The sequence below is a fragment of the Misgurnus anguillicaudatus genome, chromosome 1 (assembly GCF_027580225.2).
Source record: "Misgurnus anguillicaudatus chromosome 1, ASM2758022v2, whole genome shotgun sequence".
NCBI lineage: Eukaryota > Metazoa > Chordata > Actinopteri > Cypriniformes > Cobitidae > Misgurnus > Misgurnus anguillicaudatus.
In genome coordinates, this window is record NC_073337.2 from 30075424 (window position 1) to 30093878 (window position 18455).

At 39.7% G+C, this 18455-nt stretch overlaps 1 protein-coding gene and 1 pseudogene across 1 annotated transcript; both read left to right on the forward strand.

Annotated features, from left to right (window-relative positions):
* LOC129431932 (uncharacterized) overlaps positions 1-18455 on the forward strand; it is a 496207-nt pseudogene that overhangs the window by 130651 nt on the left and 347101 nt on the right.
* LOC141365624 (macrophage mannose receptor 1-like) lies at positions 1766-17358 on the forward strand. Its single transcript, XM_073870131.1, has 5 exons — positions 1766-1778; positions 1913-2221; positions 3275-3680; positions 4155-4378; positions 16518-17358. Exons 1-5 carry the CDS (start codon positions 1766-1768, stop codon positions 16877-16879), a joined length of 1314 nt encoding a protein of 437 aa, XP_073726232.1. The 3' UTR covers positions 16880-17358.

Genomic DNA, 18455 nt, shown 5'->3' on the forward strand with positions numbered 1-18455 from the left:
CTTGCTGTATGCCGCTCAACTGGGGCACAAGGTGGCTGTGGTGAGGACTGCAGACACAGACATTTTCTTCATCCTCCTACACAAGGCCGCCTTAATGCACGGGCTTACCTGGGCTGAAGCCCAGGGGCCTCCCAAGTTCAAGGGCCTCCCAAGTTTGCGTTCATGACGAGCTGAAAATGTCATATTGTTTTGTAACTTGTCCGGTTTTCTGTCAATCACTCTAATTGCACGTTACATGGCTGCTGATTGGTCCGTTGTAACTTAACGTGAAATAAAATGTCAGCGGGACGCACCTATAGCCGACAGCTTAGGGCTGGCGGCAAAAAGAAGTCCTGCGGATATTTTTTGCTATCTGGGACGTAACATATTTGTTATTCCGCGTAATGTAATTAAGTGCGCGTTGTCAACTTGACATTCCTGCACGTTAGACTGAGTGTGACAGAGAAACGGGAAATAATCCACCAACAAATGAAAGAGTAATATCTGAAATCTCATAATAAGCACTAGTGAGGTGCAGGTCTCTCTCTCTTTCGTGCGCGCGCTCGCTCGTTCGCTCGCTCTCTGTGCTGGTTCAGCTGAGTCTCTGGCATGCAGAAGTCTCTGACCCGTGCACAAGAAACTGTGCCGCTAAATTAAGAAAGGAGTTCCCGCATATAATGCTGTTAGTTGTTATAAAGTTTAAGTTTACTCGCGTCTATATCAGTGACGCGTGCGCAGCTGGAGCGATGTAGTTTGACGCAAAGTCAGCTCACAGTACACACATCTGTTGGTAGAAAGACGAGAAAGAGACGCAACGGTAAAGGTGCAAGTCTACGAAAGTAAAGAGCGACAAAACCATCTCAAATGATCATCCCCTGATAGCACCATTATAATCTCATTATCTAAAGATCTTATATACAGGTATGTTCCCTGTCTGTCTTGTGCATATTCATACTTGGTCGTTTTACATGCTTATGTATCAACACGTATGCATAAATACTAAATACAATGCATACTATATCTTCAATATCCTACAAAATAAATCACTGATTAAAAAACAAGATTCTGTCTATAAAGACTTAGGTTTTGTTATCATTAATGCATTTAACAAGATTATGTCTATAAAGACTTATCTTTTGTTATCATTAATGCATTTTCACTTAACTTATTATATTTTTAAAACTGTGGTGAGCATTTAGTTAGTGAGTGGCAATTTTCTGCAAATTATATTCCAAAAATTATATAAACATAAAGCTTATAAACATATAAACTTTTACACATTTTGGTTTTATTTTCACCACAAGTTGCTGTGTGTGGTTGTTAAATAAATCTAATGTCTTGTGTTTATGCTCAAGTGGACTCAGTGATATGTTAATAACAATATTATGGTGTTTTCTGGCTCAGAGAGGGAAAACTCACTGTTGTATGTCTCGAAAGAAACTAATGCATTTTGTGATGTAGATTACCTAGATATTACACTTAAAAAAGAGACTATAAATCGAGGGGAAGGGGGGCCTACAAAACCTCTTGGCCCCGGGGCCTCACAGTAGGTTAAGGCGGCCCTGCTCCTACACCACGCCCAATCCGTCCCGCTGACCATCTACGTCGACATTGGGATCGGAAAGCACAGGCAGATCCTAAATGTCAGCGAACTGGCAGAATGTAAGGGGGCAGACTACTGCACAATACTCGGCCTCTACATCTTCACAGGGAAAGCTTTACAAGTACCTTTAGAGGCAAAGGGAAGGTTGGGTCTCTGAAAAAGCTGCAGAGTTATCCAAGTACCATGCAGCCTTCAAGTGAGTTTTTTCAAGGCAGATATTCTGTAGCATGTAATGGCAATTACAGTTTTTTACAGATGCTAGGACACATTTCTCAATACATAGGTCACTTTTGCAAAACTCTTCACACAGTTCTCCTAACCAACTTTCAGCTTGGCAAACCAAGGTGGATCTGTCCGGGCTCCCGCCCTGCAGAGACAACCTGGTCCCACACATCAACTGTGCCAACCACCGTCTGGCCATCTACAAGAGAGCAGCCACACCGATATTCTGGTGTCTCAAGCCCCATGATCCTGGCCAAGGCTGGGAAAAGACTGAAGAGGGTACTCTGGAACCAGTGTGGTCTTGTGGACCTATCCTCCCCACTTCACTCACTGGCTTGCTGGAGGAAACAGTCGAGGAGATGGATGGAGATGGTGAAGACGACGAGGAGCAAGAGATCGATTATGAAGACCTGGGCTGTTTCTCAATTCCAAGAACGCAAAGAACGGACTTGCGTCCTTGTGGAGATTGAACTTGCCAGGCGACCTCGGAAGAACGAACTCAGAAGGTCGCGAGAACACAGAATGCAATTATGAGAATTGAGATGTGTGCGATCTTCCTGTTGGTCACCTGACCTCCGCCATTGTTTTGCCTCAATGACTTCTGGGGCGTAAAGCGATTTCAGCGCGCAAGTCTGCACTCGATGCATCCTCGATATCAAGAACACATCCGAGTATTTTCATGCGTCCTCTGTACTTGCGTTCTTGAGAATTGGAATGAACTTCGACTGTTAATGATGACGTAGAGCGAGGACACGAGAACGCAAGATCGCTGAAGAACGCATATTGAGAAACAGCCCTGCTGTATGATGAATAGACTTCATTGCCCTTGACCTTTTGACCTTTGATTAGAATCCCTTTTTTCTATTTCAGTTTATTCTAATGGGGATTTGTTATACCCTATATATACACATATTTGACTATATGAGTGGTTTTCTCTTTTGTTTCTATAAATATAATACCAAAATAACAGTTTGAATAGTAACTCCTTATTATGGAAGATGTTCAGTTGGACCAACATGTGACAATATTTTAAGTAGGGATCATCAACATTTGCTTCTTAGACATACTAAGACTGTAAAAATACAAAAGTTAGAAAACATATATCAATAGGGTCCATAGGGGAGAAGTTCCACTGATCCAAGGTCACAGATTTTTTTTAATTGTTTGTGTTTATTTGAGTTTTAATGCACCATACATCATCTAATCATGACAATCCTCATATCTATCAATTCCTTATGCAAAGATTAAGAGAAAATGGGGTGGATTGTGTCTGTAGGATGTATAGTTCAGATTCTATGTAGATTTAAAGTTTACATTTTTCACAGCTGAATATCAAGCACGGTCACAAAAGATGGTACAAAAAAATCACATATGGGACAATAATTTGCATGGGGAACATCAAAATTCCTTTACTAGACACCTTAAGGATTACAAAAAACTAGGTTAAAAAAATATACCTTTCGGGTGCAGGTGAACCCCCCCTTCCTACCAGACTAATAGCTCTCTGTTCATTATCTGAATGCATTCAGCGCCGCTATCACCACATAAAAATGACAAAGACCTGGGATGAAGCTCAAAGATACTGCAGAGAAAACTACACAGATCTGGGCACAGTCAACAACATCAACGACATGAATCAACTGACGAAGAGTATAAATTACAGTCTGTGGACGAGCAGTAATGATGTATTTGTCTGGATTGGATTGCATAGATCAAGTGTTTATAAATGGAAGTGGTCTCTGGGTGATCCTGTGAAATATACAAACTGGTTTAATGGAGACTTAAATGGTCGAGATGATTGTGTTTATATGAGAGATGGATCATGGCATCATCAGAGCTGTAATATAAACATGAGATTCATCTGCTACAATGGTGAGTGAAGCTTCATAAAATAACATCAAACCTTCACTTAACAAAACATCATCAGATGTAAACTTTACAAGACAACAATAATAAACATCACACAAACACAAATATCATGTGGGATTATGTTTGACACATTCACTCTTCTGTAAACTACAACAAACTACAAAACACTCAGATCAGTTTATTAACTTAACTTCATTAGGAAACAGTGAAAAATGATGACATGAACTTCATTGACAGGATCACCACATAGAGTTTAATAGCCATCAACAGCAAAACTGAAACTTAAACTAAACTCTTTGTAAAGCGCATGTGTTAAACATCTCTGTGATAAACTCATCGGTTACAATAAACTGAGAGAAGCAAACCCACTGCAGTAACTCAGTTAAAGGAAGAGTTTCTGTAGATTGACATCTATACTGTAAGTGTAGTAAGAGTCAAAGTGAATCATGAAACAATCTTTATTTTCTTAAACAGAGATCAGTAAAGGATTCATCATTAATGATTCTTCAGTATCATGGAGAGACGCTCAGATCTTCTGCAGACAGCATCATACTGATCTGATCAGTGTGAGGAATCAGACTGAGAATCAACAGATTCAGACGATCATGAATGACAAAAACATATCTGAAGTCTGGATTGGTCTGTTCAGAGACTCATGGGAGTGGTCAGATGAGAGTGAATCTGGATTCAGATACTGGAAGTCTGGTCAACCTGATAATCAAGGTGGTATTGAAAAGTGTGCATCAGTCAAAATGAAAGACCATGGACAAATGTGACCTGTCACGGAAACCAGGGACACAAGTCGGCAGCAGAAGTTTCGAGAAAATGAGAAACAACGTTTTTTTTTCAAAATTTGTGATTTTAGTTTTATTGCAGAATCTGTTAGTTGAGATCACGAAGAAGCCTCTCCATGTTTGAGATAGCAGTTTATGTATATTTAAAAGCGTACATTTTGCGGTTAAAATAGGCTTGTTTTTTCCGGAGATTCTAGCGTGCAGCGGGGGGGGCGTCTTTGTCTGTGTGTATATTTACATACTGGATAAGCTTGTGTTTTCACCTCCGCCCCCATAGACAGAGGTGGGTAGTAACGAATTACATTTACTTCGTTACATTTACTTGAGTAATTTTTTTGGGTAACTAGTACTTTTAGAGTAAATTTAAGGATGGGTACTTTTTACTCTTACTCAAGTACATTTCTAATGAAAAAACTGTACTTTTACTTCGCTACATTCGGTGGCGTTACTACGCTACTTTCAAATGGTAATAATTAATGAATATATTTTATTTTATTAAGTTTATATGGCTTGTTCGAAAGTCTCGCGAGACGTTAGAGAGGCAGCGTGCGTTGCGAGGGGTGGCTACATTTCACCCTTTAGCGCGCGTAGATGAAAGGAGATGACTGAAGCGGAGGATGACCTATGCAAGCTATCGGAGGCAGATCACGCGTGGCCTCAAGTTTGGTCTATGTTTACACTACAAAAGGTCAAAAAGAATAGTTTCATAATGCAATGTATGCTTTGTGCACCAAAACGAACTGACATCTCAGCATACAAGAATTCAAGCTCCAACATGAAACTACACGGCGGTAGGTGTCACTTTCTGCAGTGCCTTATTATAATATTATTTCACGCACTGTTTTTGTCATATGCGCTCTTGTGCAAGCAATGAAAATTACTCTAACCTTACAAACAACACACGTTCACATCTGCACATTTCCATATCATTTCCTCATAAAACTAAACAAATTGAACAGCATGTTAAGTCTTGCATTAATAATACGGAAGAACCGGTGCAAAAGTAACGCTGGACGAAAGTAACAAAGCGATTTTCTCAGAGGACTGATAACATTTGCATCCCAAACTATGACAGCATCTTTGCAACCCTTGACAGAGCTGACAAATATCGCGTTATTTACTTACCATTTTCCGGGTGTAGATCCAGAAAGGTGTTTTCAACCATAAGTAAATTCCAAAAGCGGTCATTGTTTTCTTATAACGCGTTGTGTTTCTCGTTTCATCAATCTTCAGGTTATTTAGTGCTCTTACACATCCTGAAGTTTGACTTCTCAAGAGTTTTTCAAAATAAAAGTAAATCGGTTTAAATGTGAGGAGATCCTGTTGGGACGAAAGTAACACTTACTTTTGTACCATTTATATTATTCTAATTTTATTTAATTTAATTTTCATATTGTTCAAACTGTTGAATTTAAGTTTGTACTGTTGGTTGCTTTTGAAACATTTGATAAAACTGAAATTTAAAATGAAAATATAATTTCATTATTTTTTCAAAGATAAATTACAAAATATGTTTGCAGTTACATATTAAAGAGGCCATAGTCATGTATAGTTAATAAAAACAAGTGTAACACGAAAATCTACATTGTTTCGTTGTGTTAAAAAAGTAACAATTCACCACTTATGTTCAAAGTGAAATTATACTAGTCATTTTACATTTGTTTAAAATTCCACCTGGTATTGATAGACCACACTTGTGAGTTACTGACCACAGCAAAAATATATCTCTGTCTGAAACATTATCTTTAAAATTTTAAAAAACTTAAAAAAAAATTCTGAAAAATTTTACTTTTCGCCTGTTCTCCCCTACACATAACCGGACACCTTACTTAAATGTATAAAATACATACAAATAAAAACTGGATTGTAATTTATTTAATTCCTTCCTAAAGAATCTATATACTTATAAAAATAAAAGAATAAAGTATGTTTTTAAAGAAACATGTTTTATATATTATAATAAATGTAGAGTTGATTTGCAAAAACAGATAAGTTCCATTTGAAATTCTAAAATAAGCATTTTATCAAGCTCCTTATGTTCATTAATTGCACATTAATGGCAATGAAAATAACCTATTCATATAAAAACATGATAACAAACAGACACACACATTCTTTTTTTCTTACTGTAAGCTTGTTTAAAGGCAGATGCAGCCAAATTTTGTTGTGAACTTGAAAATAAATACACAGTTAACTGTCAGCAAACAGTCAGTGTGTGTTTAAGATTTTTTTTAATGACACATTATGTGATGTTGAAGGACTGAGATAGACTGCTTTCCTTTTAACCTAGGTTTATAAGTAGTATATAAGCAGAACAATGAGACTTTTAGGTTTGTGAAAGCCCTCCAAGTAGTCTGAAATTCAGGGATTTTACGCTTCTTTTCAATCAGATCGGAAGTAACGAGTAACTAACTACTTGAGTAGTTTTTTCATCTAATACTTTTTTACTCTTACTCAAGTAAATAATTAGATTGTTACTTTTACTTTTACTTGAGTACATTTTTGTATAAGTACTTGTACTTTTACTTGAGTACAGATTTTGGGTACTCTACCCACCTCTGCCCATAGGGAACAGCGTGACTACTGAATAAGGACAGTTCGCCCAAAACTGAAAATAATGTCATTAATGACTTGCCATTATGTCGTTCTAAACTCGGAAGACCTCCGTTCATCTTCGGAACACAGTTTAAGATGTTTTAACATTAGATTTAGTCCGAGAGCTTTCTCTCTCCTCCATTGAAAATCTATGTACGGTTTCCATGTCCAGAAAGGTAATAAAAACATCATCAAATTAGTCCATGTGACATCAGTGGGTCAGTAAAATTGTGTTGATGCATCGAAAATACAGTTTGGTCCAAAAATAGCAAGAATTACGACTTTATTCAGCATTTTCTTCTCTTCCGGCTCGAGCGTGAAGTCACGTGACTGTAGTGACGTGGCTGCTCTGTCCCTTAGACATGTTTGCTTAGTTTTATTTATTTTTTTCAAACTTATAGCGTGCATCTCCCCAGACTGTAAATGAAGCTCGGGCGCACAAAACAAAAGAAATATAAAAGAAGCTGGGGCGGAACAAATAACAGTCAGCCGCATCGTACGTCAGCCGCGTCACTGATGCTGCGTTCCAGGCAACCTGTAACCCGTAACTCACGACTTCAAAACCACGACATACGACTCTGAACTGGGAGTACATCGATCTAGTACGAGGTCACGGGTGGGAAGTCACGGGTTTGACTGCCGTTCCAGTGCACTTTCACCGGTAGAAGGTTGTAAAAACACGAGTTACAGGCTGCCTGGAACGCATATGGTCGTGAGTCGTGGTATTGAAGTCGTAACTCACGAGTTTAAAAACCTGCCTGGAACGCAGCATGAGTTTATGGGGCGCCGCAGTCGGATGACGTCAAAGTACCGCGAGAGCTCTTTAAGAAATCTTACGGAGTATTTTAATTTCGACTAGCTCTCGCGGTACTTTGACGTCATCCGACTGCGGCGCCCCATAAACTCAGTGATGCGGCTGACTGTTATTTGTCTAAACACACAGAAGTTACACAGAGATCGTTGTATTCTTTCTATAATTGGCTTCATGTTTTTTCTATCAATATTTTCCATAAAGTCATTGGCTGATGGAGGAACGAGCGAGCGATTGGTAACATCTCTTAAGGACTTCACGTTTTCGACGGTGCTGTGTTTGGATTATCTATTATTTTAAATACAAACTTTGAAGGCGGGTTCATGTGTTTAATACCGGAGTGTAATCTGATATACCCTTACATGTTACGATGTAAATAGTCCTCAGATTGTATATTATATTGTATTACCAGAAGTTCATGCGAAATAGACTGTATATCTATATTTCACGGATTATACGCATTTGTGGACAAAAATCATTGGATGATTCACACATCTGAAACAGACTGGATTCGACTTGTGATCCCCGCAAAGGTAACGTCAAAAGTCCTGTTTATTTTTGCATTTTGTCATTCGGACTTCTGTAATAAAATACTACATATGCTGCTAGAACAGCTGTATCTTAAAACGGCTTTACAGGGGGTATGGCTTAGCTAAATGAGATGTAAATGAGCCCTATTGTCTCTCCAGCCAGGGAAAAGGGAAAGTGTTAACTTTTTTCTTTCTCAAATTTCTCAGCATTCTCTTTCTTGAATGTGTTACATTCAAATGGCCACAACTTCTCCAAATCTTATCAGATTTCCATGTGTTACACATCGTTGGAAAGCTTAGAATCTGCACTTTCAGAATCTACGAATAACTCAAAATGCCCCAGATCCGACTTGTGTCCCTACTTTCCGTGACTGGTCACAAATGCATGATGTGCCTTGCAGTGACTAATAAAAGTCAATGTGTGTTGGATGACAGAATTTTATTTTGTATGCTGTCAGGGATAAGTCTTCTTAATGTAATAGTACGTAAATATACTTATGTCGCAATAGTTAGCTTGTCCGAAACAAAGCATTTACATAATTTGTCAGGGAGTCAGCTGACATTGGATGAACTTAGAACTCTCTTTTATACTAGAGCTGTGACGATGCATCTTATGTCCCATTAAAAAGACCCATTTGAAATTATTCTTAATCGCAAGACTCCGATTCTGTGTTTCATGCGCAGCTTGTGTGTGTACTACAGGTCTTTAATCAGTAGGAAGTCGTTATCAATCTAAAATCATTACGAATCTGATTCGTTTACAGCGTGCATTTAAAAAAGCAACACTTGTCAAACACAATCATTCAAAATATTCTTTATTATCATGAAAATACCTGAAACAATCTGAAGAACGGGGATATAAATATTCCTCTAGACATGTGGCACAAGTGGAGTTTCTGCACGAAAGCGCCTTCTGGCTTTTGGATGTGGCAGCATTTCACCATAATTCATTAAAATTAAAATGCACATTTGCACAATTATTCATCACAGCCCTATTCTATAAGTTATATTATGACTATTCTCATGGTAATTTGATACTTTTGTGGTTCCTTGATTTTTCAAATCCTTTTTTTAGTCTATTGGTTGTTTTAAATGGGTCATATGATTCAATTTCATGTTTTTCTTTAGTGTGTTATGTAGCTGTGTGTACTGTAATAAGACCTGATCATTTAAAAAGCTCAAAGTCCTAAACCAACGATTTATTCTAAAAGAGATTGCTGATCCAAACATGCCTAAAACTGTTAAATTATGCAGATTATGCACATCCCCAACATAAACATAGAGACACAGTGTGGGAATATCTGCATAATGCCATCCAAATGTATACATAAAGAATGTGGGTGTGTCTTTTGTATAGTGCTGTTCTGTTGATGCTGCCACCATATTGTGGAGATTCTGTATGTTTCTTTGCAAAAGCTAAAAGTCCTTATTTTGGCCTTCCAATAGATGACACAATTGAACACTATTGCAGAACAGTACAACTAAAACTCCATTTGCTGAAGTAAAACAACTTGTGTTGGGATGAATTTTATTTTTTATAGTGTAGTAACTATTAAAGAAAAAATAGTAAGAAGTTATACTAATGAGATACTACTGCTTCTTCTCAAGTTTGTCATGCAATAAGCTCCGGGGCAGATCCGCAACAGATCCAGCTCCGGAGCTTATTGCTGTCAGGGATGTGAATGCTTTGTTAAAGAAATATGTCTTTAGTTTAGACTTAAATTGTTCAAATTAAGTTAAACAATTTCAACTTGTTTTTATGTCATGTCATAAGTATTGTGTAATAACAAGAACAGTTAGATCTTCCTAACTAAGTTGATTAAACTTAAAGGGATACTCAAAATTACCCCATATGTCCATAGTCTTTCACACATTTAGAGTAATTTTAGTAAATGTGGCCCTTATAGCATGGGTCTTTAACCGGGGGTCCGTGGCCCACAGGGGGTCTGTGACGAAACTGCAGGTGGTCCACCAAATGATGTTTAATCACAAGCTAATGTCACAGGTCGGAGCGGACCACAGATGTTGCGAGGCACGCCCCTTCCTAGTTTTCACCTCGAGGAGTTTCCAAAGACACCCCAATGACCAGACAAACGAGAGAAGGCAGGTAAAATTTAAAACAAGCTTTATTAAGTTACTTAAAAGTCAATATGGGAAAAGGGGGGAGGGGAGCTAAAATCCAAAAGCTTGGATGGGGACAATCTTGAGTCTCGTCGACCCAGTCGCAGGTAGGCCTGAGGTAGGTCCTTTCCGTTGGCCTCTTCTTTCCTTGCGACTTATCAGTTCATTCACGGACCTCCTGTTTTTGTTCCTTCCACAGGCCGCCGATTCTGGGGTTCCGCTTTCTCCTGAGCCTAAAGAGAGACAAGGGTGAGTAGTTGGAAAAGGAGAGTTTAATACCTGGACCACTGTTCGTCTGGCAGTCAGCTCAGCTCTGTCCGTTGGAGGACAATACAGAGGGACCCTGAGGTAAGTATTTCGTCAGTTTCTTTTTGAGATGGAGGCACAGGTAAGTACTGCAGGGGACAGGACACTCGAGCTGCGATGGAAGCACAGGTAAGTATCTGTAAGTTGGAAGTAAGGAACAGACACAATGCAGCTACAGAGGCATTTGCTTGGTTTCCACACAGTGCCGATCCAGTGGCTCGTTGCTATAGGCAGAAGACAGGCACCGCAGACAGCTGGGACGTTACTTTCCTTGGGACACTGCGTGATGCCGCTTGGTGGCTCTGAAAAATCAGCACAAGGTAAGTATTTACACTGGTGACGGGGGTTTTCCTCTCACTTAGGTAACGCGTAGCACAGGCAGGTTACTGTTCGCTGTGACAGACGGTAGATACTTCCACTGGTGGCCGGGGCTTTGCTCTCACTTGGATGAAGGATAACTCAGACAAATAGCTCTTTAGCTATAGCAAGGGGTAGATACTTTCGCTGGTGACTGGGGCTTTACTCTCACAGGGACGACGTGAAATTCTGGCAGACAGCTCTTAGCTATAACTGGAGTTAAGTACTTTCTCGCTGGTGACTGTGGCTTTACTCTCACAGGGACAACATGTGATACTGGCAGATAGCTCTTAGCTATGACTGGAGGTAAGTACTTTCTCGCTGGTGACTGTGGCTTTACTCTCACAGGGACAACATGTGATACTGGCAGATAGCTCTTAGCTATGACTGGAGGTAAGTACTTTCTCGCTGGTGACTGTGGCTTTACTCTCACAGGGACAACATGTGATACTGGCAGATAGCTCTTAGCTATGACTGGAGGTAAGTACTTTCTCGCTGGTGACTGTGGCTTTACTCTCACAGGGACAACATGTGATACTGGCAGATAGCTCTTAGCTATGACTGGAGGTAAGTACTTTCGCTGGTGACTGTGGCTTTACTCTCACAGGGACGACGTGTAGCACTAGCAGATAGCTCTTAGCTATAACTGGAGGTAAGTATTTTCGCTGGTGACTGGGGCTTTACTCTCACAGGGACGACGTGAACGATCTTTTCCCGGACTGACAATCTTATAACAGGCGAGATTTCAGGGTAGTGAATAGAAAATAAATTACAGACCTTCAGTGGTGGTAGGTATCCTAAGGTTGGCCTACTCAGAGGCTCAAATGTAACCGGTAAAGCTGGGAACTACTGCGGTGGGCCGAACGCTTCCCTCTCCTCTCCTCCAGCTGACGGGATCAGAGATCTAGACAGGGGCGAACTTTGAAGGGCTCCACAAAAGATGTAATTACTCACACCGCTAATATCTTTTCTCCACAGTCAACTTTCCCTCTTATAGATAGCTTTCACTTCACTCACCAAAGGTCTTACTTGCCTTATTGTTTTCTCCACTGCCCCTCGGAGGCCAGGAGGTTCTCCCCAAAGTCAGCCCGGGGTGTCGACACTGAGCTCCAATTCAGATCGTCCTTAGTAGGTATCCATGCAGGGGGGGGGGGGGTCAGATAGGGCATATAATTTAGATGGTGCTTCACAGAATACAACGTCCACTTGTTCTTTCAAAACTCCTTCAGCCTAGAGGTGGTCACTGACCACACAAGCACAGCATAGTATTGCAAACCTCTTCACGTGTACACACTCACGACAAGGACATGGATTCACCCACTGCACTCCACACACTTCAGTGAATTAGGGTCACCAACCAACGACTGACTGGAATTTGTCCTGGGGTTTACTGGGCGCCATCTTCAATGCAGATGGAAAGTCAGTCGTCGCCATCCTGACACCCCCGTTCCTTCCTTTATTCCGCGGTTTCCGGCTCACCCACAACACTCTTTCGCAGTGGGGCCGTTTTCCTACGAAAACTAGACTCACAATATTCGCCTCGTGATTACACGCCAATAAGATGTAGCTTTCACAATTTGTGCAAGGGTACTCACAAGCAACTGCTAATACTCTCCTTTCTGTGTCTTTCTCCTTTTAGTGGCCAGCTGAATCCTCCTTTCTGCATGTTCCTGCTGCCAGAAATCCGCTCTTGATGATGCTTCCGGTGAGTATTCCTGTTGCACACACTTAGAATGGATCATTCGATTATATACCTGCTCACACACATCCTTGTTGCATAGTACAAATACTCAGCCAATTCCTGTTGTCCTATTTCCTTTTTCACCCAGTCACTCGTTAATCCTCGTCAACTCGTTACCCTTCTCAGTGTTGCACTCGCTCCCACACTCAACTTCCTTCTCACCAGATCGGCTAGAATAAACTGCAACATTGGCAACTTCTGAAGCCCCTTGTATCCTCCTCCTCTTCTCTCTGTCGTCCAATCCGTGATCTCCACGTCCGCTTAACACACCTGTGGCTGATCGCGCCTAATTTTCCCTCCTGGAGAACCCGGAAGTTCCGGTGTTTGCGCTTTTCGGTCCGGGCGGAACCAATCTCCAACATTTGGTTCCGCCCTCCGAAAGTCATCCTGTGACACTATTTTTGGTTTAAAACATAAAACATATGTGCAAAATGTTACAACCAATGTGCCCTTTAAGCCGCATAGGCTTATTGAAGGTACCGCATTCTATTTTAGCGTGCGGTCATATAGGCATGTTTGTCATTCTTTTTGAATGTTATTTTAGAATCAGTGCAACTTTCACATCCGTATTTCTGAACTTGGACGGTTGTTTCAAGCTGTTCAGATTTGTTTTTGCTAAAGCGCTGATTCGACAAACTGTGTGTGCATTATAAACTGAGACAAAACTATCGCTTGCATTTAGGATCATGAAAACGTGTGCCATGATAGTGCTTCCCACTAAACACAGGACGCCGAATAGACGTGCAGATCGTGTCTATATTGGGTCCGTCGGTCCATGACCAATTCTGGACATCTATTCGACGTCCAAACTAGGTCCACTATTTGGACGTCCAACCATGACCCTACTTGGACGTCATATTTACGGGCAACATTTGACGTTTAAACTGGGTAATTTTTTGGACGTCATTTGGACGTCATATTTACGGGCAACATTTGACGTTTAAACTGGGTAATTTTTTGGACGTCATTTGGACGTCATATTTACGGGCAACATTTGACGTTTGAACTGGGTAATTCTTTGGAGGTCATTTGGACGTCTATGACAGGCCTATGTCTGTATTACATGATTAGGCCTATAAAAATTTTTTATTTACAAATATCAGCATTATTGTACCAACATGATTAATACTTACGAATAGTCTATATTATTTTATACAGTACTGTGTTTTCTGCTTTCTATATTTATATACAAATTCATCTAAATGTACAATTAAAAATCTGTAATTAATTGCGTAGTTCGTTATATTACAATATATGATCATACTAACAATTTAACATGAAAATATTCTCACCTGTTCTCATAATGTTGCGTTCGTGTTATGAATGCAATAAGTGTGCCTTATATACAAAATTAGCATATGGCCTTGTGGCTGAGTGGTTAGCGAGATTGGCTTGTAATCCAGAGATCGGTGGTTCGAAACCCGCGGCCGGCAGGAAATGACTGAAGCGTTCGGTGTTGCAATGGATGGGTGAAGTGCAGAGACAATTATTTCTTTTCGCTTTTTTCATGTCTTTTTTCCTTACACGGAGGTCCTACGGATGTAAACATTTAGACGTGCAGAAGACGTCGCAAAAAAACAACCCCTTTTATGTACTGAATTCAGACGTCCAAAAATTACATGAAAAAGACGTAATTCTGACGTCACTTTGCGCAGTGGGTTGGTTCAATATTCATACTCAGGTTAAAATGCGAATTAATAGCACCTGTCAAAAAGTTGCCCCAAAGAGATGATGCAGAATCATTACATGATGTTCTCCTGAGTCTGATATGATGCTCTGCAGAAAATAAACCCTAGTAACTCAAACTTGTGATGATGATCCATGAGAAAGGCAATGCATCAGAATTATGAAGTAGCACAACCTCTATCCCCATCAGATCAGACAGTCATCTTAATAAACTGAAGCTCAGGTTCAGGTTATTGTGTATTGGTGCTTTTCCATTGCATAGTACCCCACAGTTTCTTTTGGGTCAGGTCAGCTCACCTCACTTTGGCTTGTTAGCTTTTCCATTGAGTTTAGTAACACTTCGGAGTGGGAGGGATTAAAGGCGTGTCATTATATTTGCGCAGCCTACTGCTGTGACATCATTTAAGTGAGAGTGTCATCCCTACTGAAAAATCCAGCTAAAACCAGCATTAGCTGGTTTAAGGTGGTTTACGCTGGTCCTCCCAGCCTGACAAAGCTGGTCATGCTGGTGGACCAGCTGGTATTCCAGCATGACCAGCTAAGTCCAGCTAGACCAGCTTAAAATGTGACCAAAACACAGCTAGACCAGCTTGCTACACCAGCAAAATTAGCTTCCTACACCAGCAAAACCAGCTAAAACCAGCTCACCAGCTTATGCTGGATTTTTCAGTAGGGAATGTACATTCCCATACATTCATTTATTCCACAGTCTGCCACAAAATTAAAATTGGCCACCACAAATTGATGTTTGCAAATCGTGTTTATCACTGCCTCTGTGTCACATGACAGTTTCTGTACCAGTGGCATCAGTCAATGCGCTCCGCTGAGCCTCATTTAAGTTGCAACAAAAAACATTGAAGACCCCTGCCTTAGAGTAAATGTTCTTGCTCTTCCAAGCTTATACTGGAAGAAAACATGGATCAAGGAACAACTTATTACTTTAAAGCCCAAAAAGTGCATTCATCCAAAGAGGTAATCCACACTGTTCCAAGGTGTTAATTGAGGGCTTCTGCAGTTAATGTATGCAATTTTGTAAAAAAAAACATTTTTTTAAACTATAACAACTAGCTTCCGGTAACAATGGCATCTCGGACTCACACAATTTATAAGTTACTGCGTACTTGAATCACATAATGATATGAAGTTATAGCCCACCATTGTTTAAAGCACAACAGTGACCTTACTAGGGTCTGGAGGAAACTTCAGCTCTCAGACAGAGTTTACCAGTATTTTAGTTCTGATGTGTGAATGGTGAAACTTTTAATTGATTATTGCCATATTTTAATACAATTTTAAATATAATGGTGCAAAAGCGTTTTACTTTATGTTTCCATCATAAATCATCCAAAAGGCGTTTGTAAATTGGTGAACTTTAGGAACCTATGTGCTCTGATGTGGACCCATGTTTAATTATTGTTTGGGTCACATGCCAGTCTCATCTCAACCTTTCCATTTTATTGTCTGTCATCTCTTTCCTCTGCTTGTATTAAAGGGACACAAGGCAGCATTTTTGTGTTAATAAATCATCTTCGTAAGTCGGTATATGGTTAAATGACTCATTACATGACGAATGAAGACTCTCTCGCCCGCCCCTACCGTCTGTAGGAAGAATACCCCACTTGCAAGTTCGCTGTATCCGACCCGGTGTCCTTCAGTCTCGTATAGTCTCTGATATAGAACGCATTTACTCCCAGACACTAGGGGGAACTAGTAGAGAAATAATACTCAGACTTGCCTTGTGTCCCTTTAAAAATCATTGTAATAAAAGTGTGTTTGATGACAGTGATGTGTGAAGTGACAGTGAAGTGACAAGTTTCTTCATTATTAAAATGATCTCAGTTCAGTGTTTGTGGTGTATGTTTGTTTTGATCTGATGTGTAGTTTGTGTTTGTTGTGTGTTCAGATAATCTGATATTGATCCAGAAGAATCTGAGCTGGTCTGAAGCTCTGAGATACTGCAGAGAGAATCATGTGGATCTGGTTTCAGTTGATTCAGAGAAGATTCAGCGCTGGTTGACTAAAGTGACTGAAGAGTCCTCTACTGATGCTGTGTGGATGGGGTTACACTATTACTGCCAAATGAACTTTTGGATCTGGATACGAGGAGAGGTCATGTGCTATCAGAATTGGGCTTCAGGGAACGAAACAAAACTAATGGACTGCAACACTGAACACAGAGCTGGAGCAGTTCAGTCTGGAGGAGATCATCTCTGGATCAGCCTTCCTCAATCTCACAAACTCAACTTCATCTGCAGCAGAAAATAATCAAATCATTTGTGTCTATCACTTCATTTTTCTAATTTTCTTGTTTTCATTTTGTTTTGTTCTTTAGCAGTAGGGTTCATTTATAAATATATAACAGATTAAATACAACAGTATGCCTTAGTTTAGAATCATTTCAGGTATACTAAAATATTTTCTATGTTATTCTCCTGACACAAAATCTTTTCTTATGTTTCTTTAATAACTGTTGAATTATATGAAATGAATGTGTTAGTTATATTTTGGGAGTGGGTTAAAGTTCATGATATTTACTCATCAGATGTCACTTCTGTTCTGTTTCATGTGTGATTAATAAAGATTATGAGCTCATATCAGAGTTTAATGAGATTTATTTTTGGATCTTAAGTAAATCAAATGAGTTTGTAGATTATTTTCATTTTCCTCTGAATCGTTCAGTTTAGTCTGATTCTTTAATCTCTGAAACAGTGATAGATGTTGTTTGTGTAATGAAATATAGTGAAGACTGAGTTTCCTCCATGTGTTGACTAATGTAAAATAATGATGGATAATATCAGCTCTTAATAAACTCATCTATAACTAACATTTTCCACAGTAAAGGTCAAGAGTCCAACTAAAGCAAACACTGATCATCACAAGGGTGACTTTAAATGAAGCAAAGCATCAACATCTAAACCTCTGTTCATTCTAAATATCAGCTTTTATATGCAGATGACATGAAAGAAACTGGTTTATAATAAGGCAATAGGATGTTTTGATAAATGATGGTAATCACACTTTCATAGACTATAGTTTTTCCTGCTATGAAAATAAATATATAAATCCCAGCTAGCAAAAAGTCGTCTATTGGACGTTGAGTAGACGTAAACCTTCAACGTCTAATTTTGGTCCACTGAAGGTTGAAAATGAAAATTGAAAAGACGTCATATTCGTCCATCTTTTCAACGTTCAAATCAGGTCGATCTTCAACGCCTAATTTTGGTCCATATTCATCCATCTTTTCAATGTTGAAAACAGGACCACATTAACATACCAAATAACATTTTATAAAATAAAACAAAGCTTTAAAGGGTTATAATAACTTTAATAAAACAGCACATTTTAAATAGTGCAAACAGTCAAGTAACCAACAGATTTCACAGTCTGCAATAAACAGGTCGGTCCAGTAACCAACACAGAGTGCAATAAACATATACCAACACAGATTTCAGAGCGCAGTAAACATAGGTCAGTCCAATGCAATGAGCCAGAGGTTTTCAAAGCTGTCCTGGAGGACTACTAGTACTGCACAATTTGCATGTCTCCTTCATTAGACACACCTGGTTTAAATTTTCAGCTCATTAGTAGAGACTGCAAGACTTGAACTGGGTGTGTAAGGTAACTGAATGAGGTGTGTCACAAAAGGGAAACATGCAAAATGTGCAGTACTAGTGGTCCTCCAGGACAGCTTTGAAAATCCCTGCTATGAGCAGTCCAGAGCTTTCTGTAATCTGGCGGTTGGTTGGGCTTCTCTCTGTGATGATGGGTGGAAGATTCGCGTCACATTCACACGCCTCTTCGCTTCTTCTTCTTTAAGTTTTATGGCGGTTGGCAACTACCT

Bases quoted from the DNA above. Each gene is read 5' to 3' on its own strand.
- LOC141365624 (XM_073870131.1), top strand. The intron at 2,222-3,274 runs GTTTCTCAATTC...TTTCGGGTGCAG, and splicing joins CGATTATGAAGACCTGGGCT to GTGAACCCCCCCTTCCTACC. The intron at 4,379-16,517 runs GTCAACCTGATA...TTGTGTGTTCAG, and splicing joins ATTCAGATACTGGAAGTCTG to ATAATCTGATATTGATCCAG.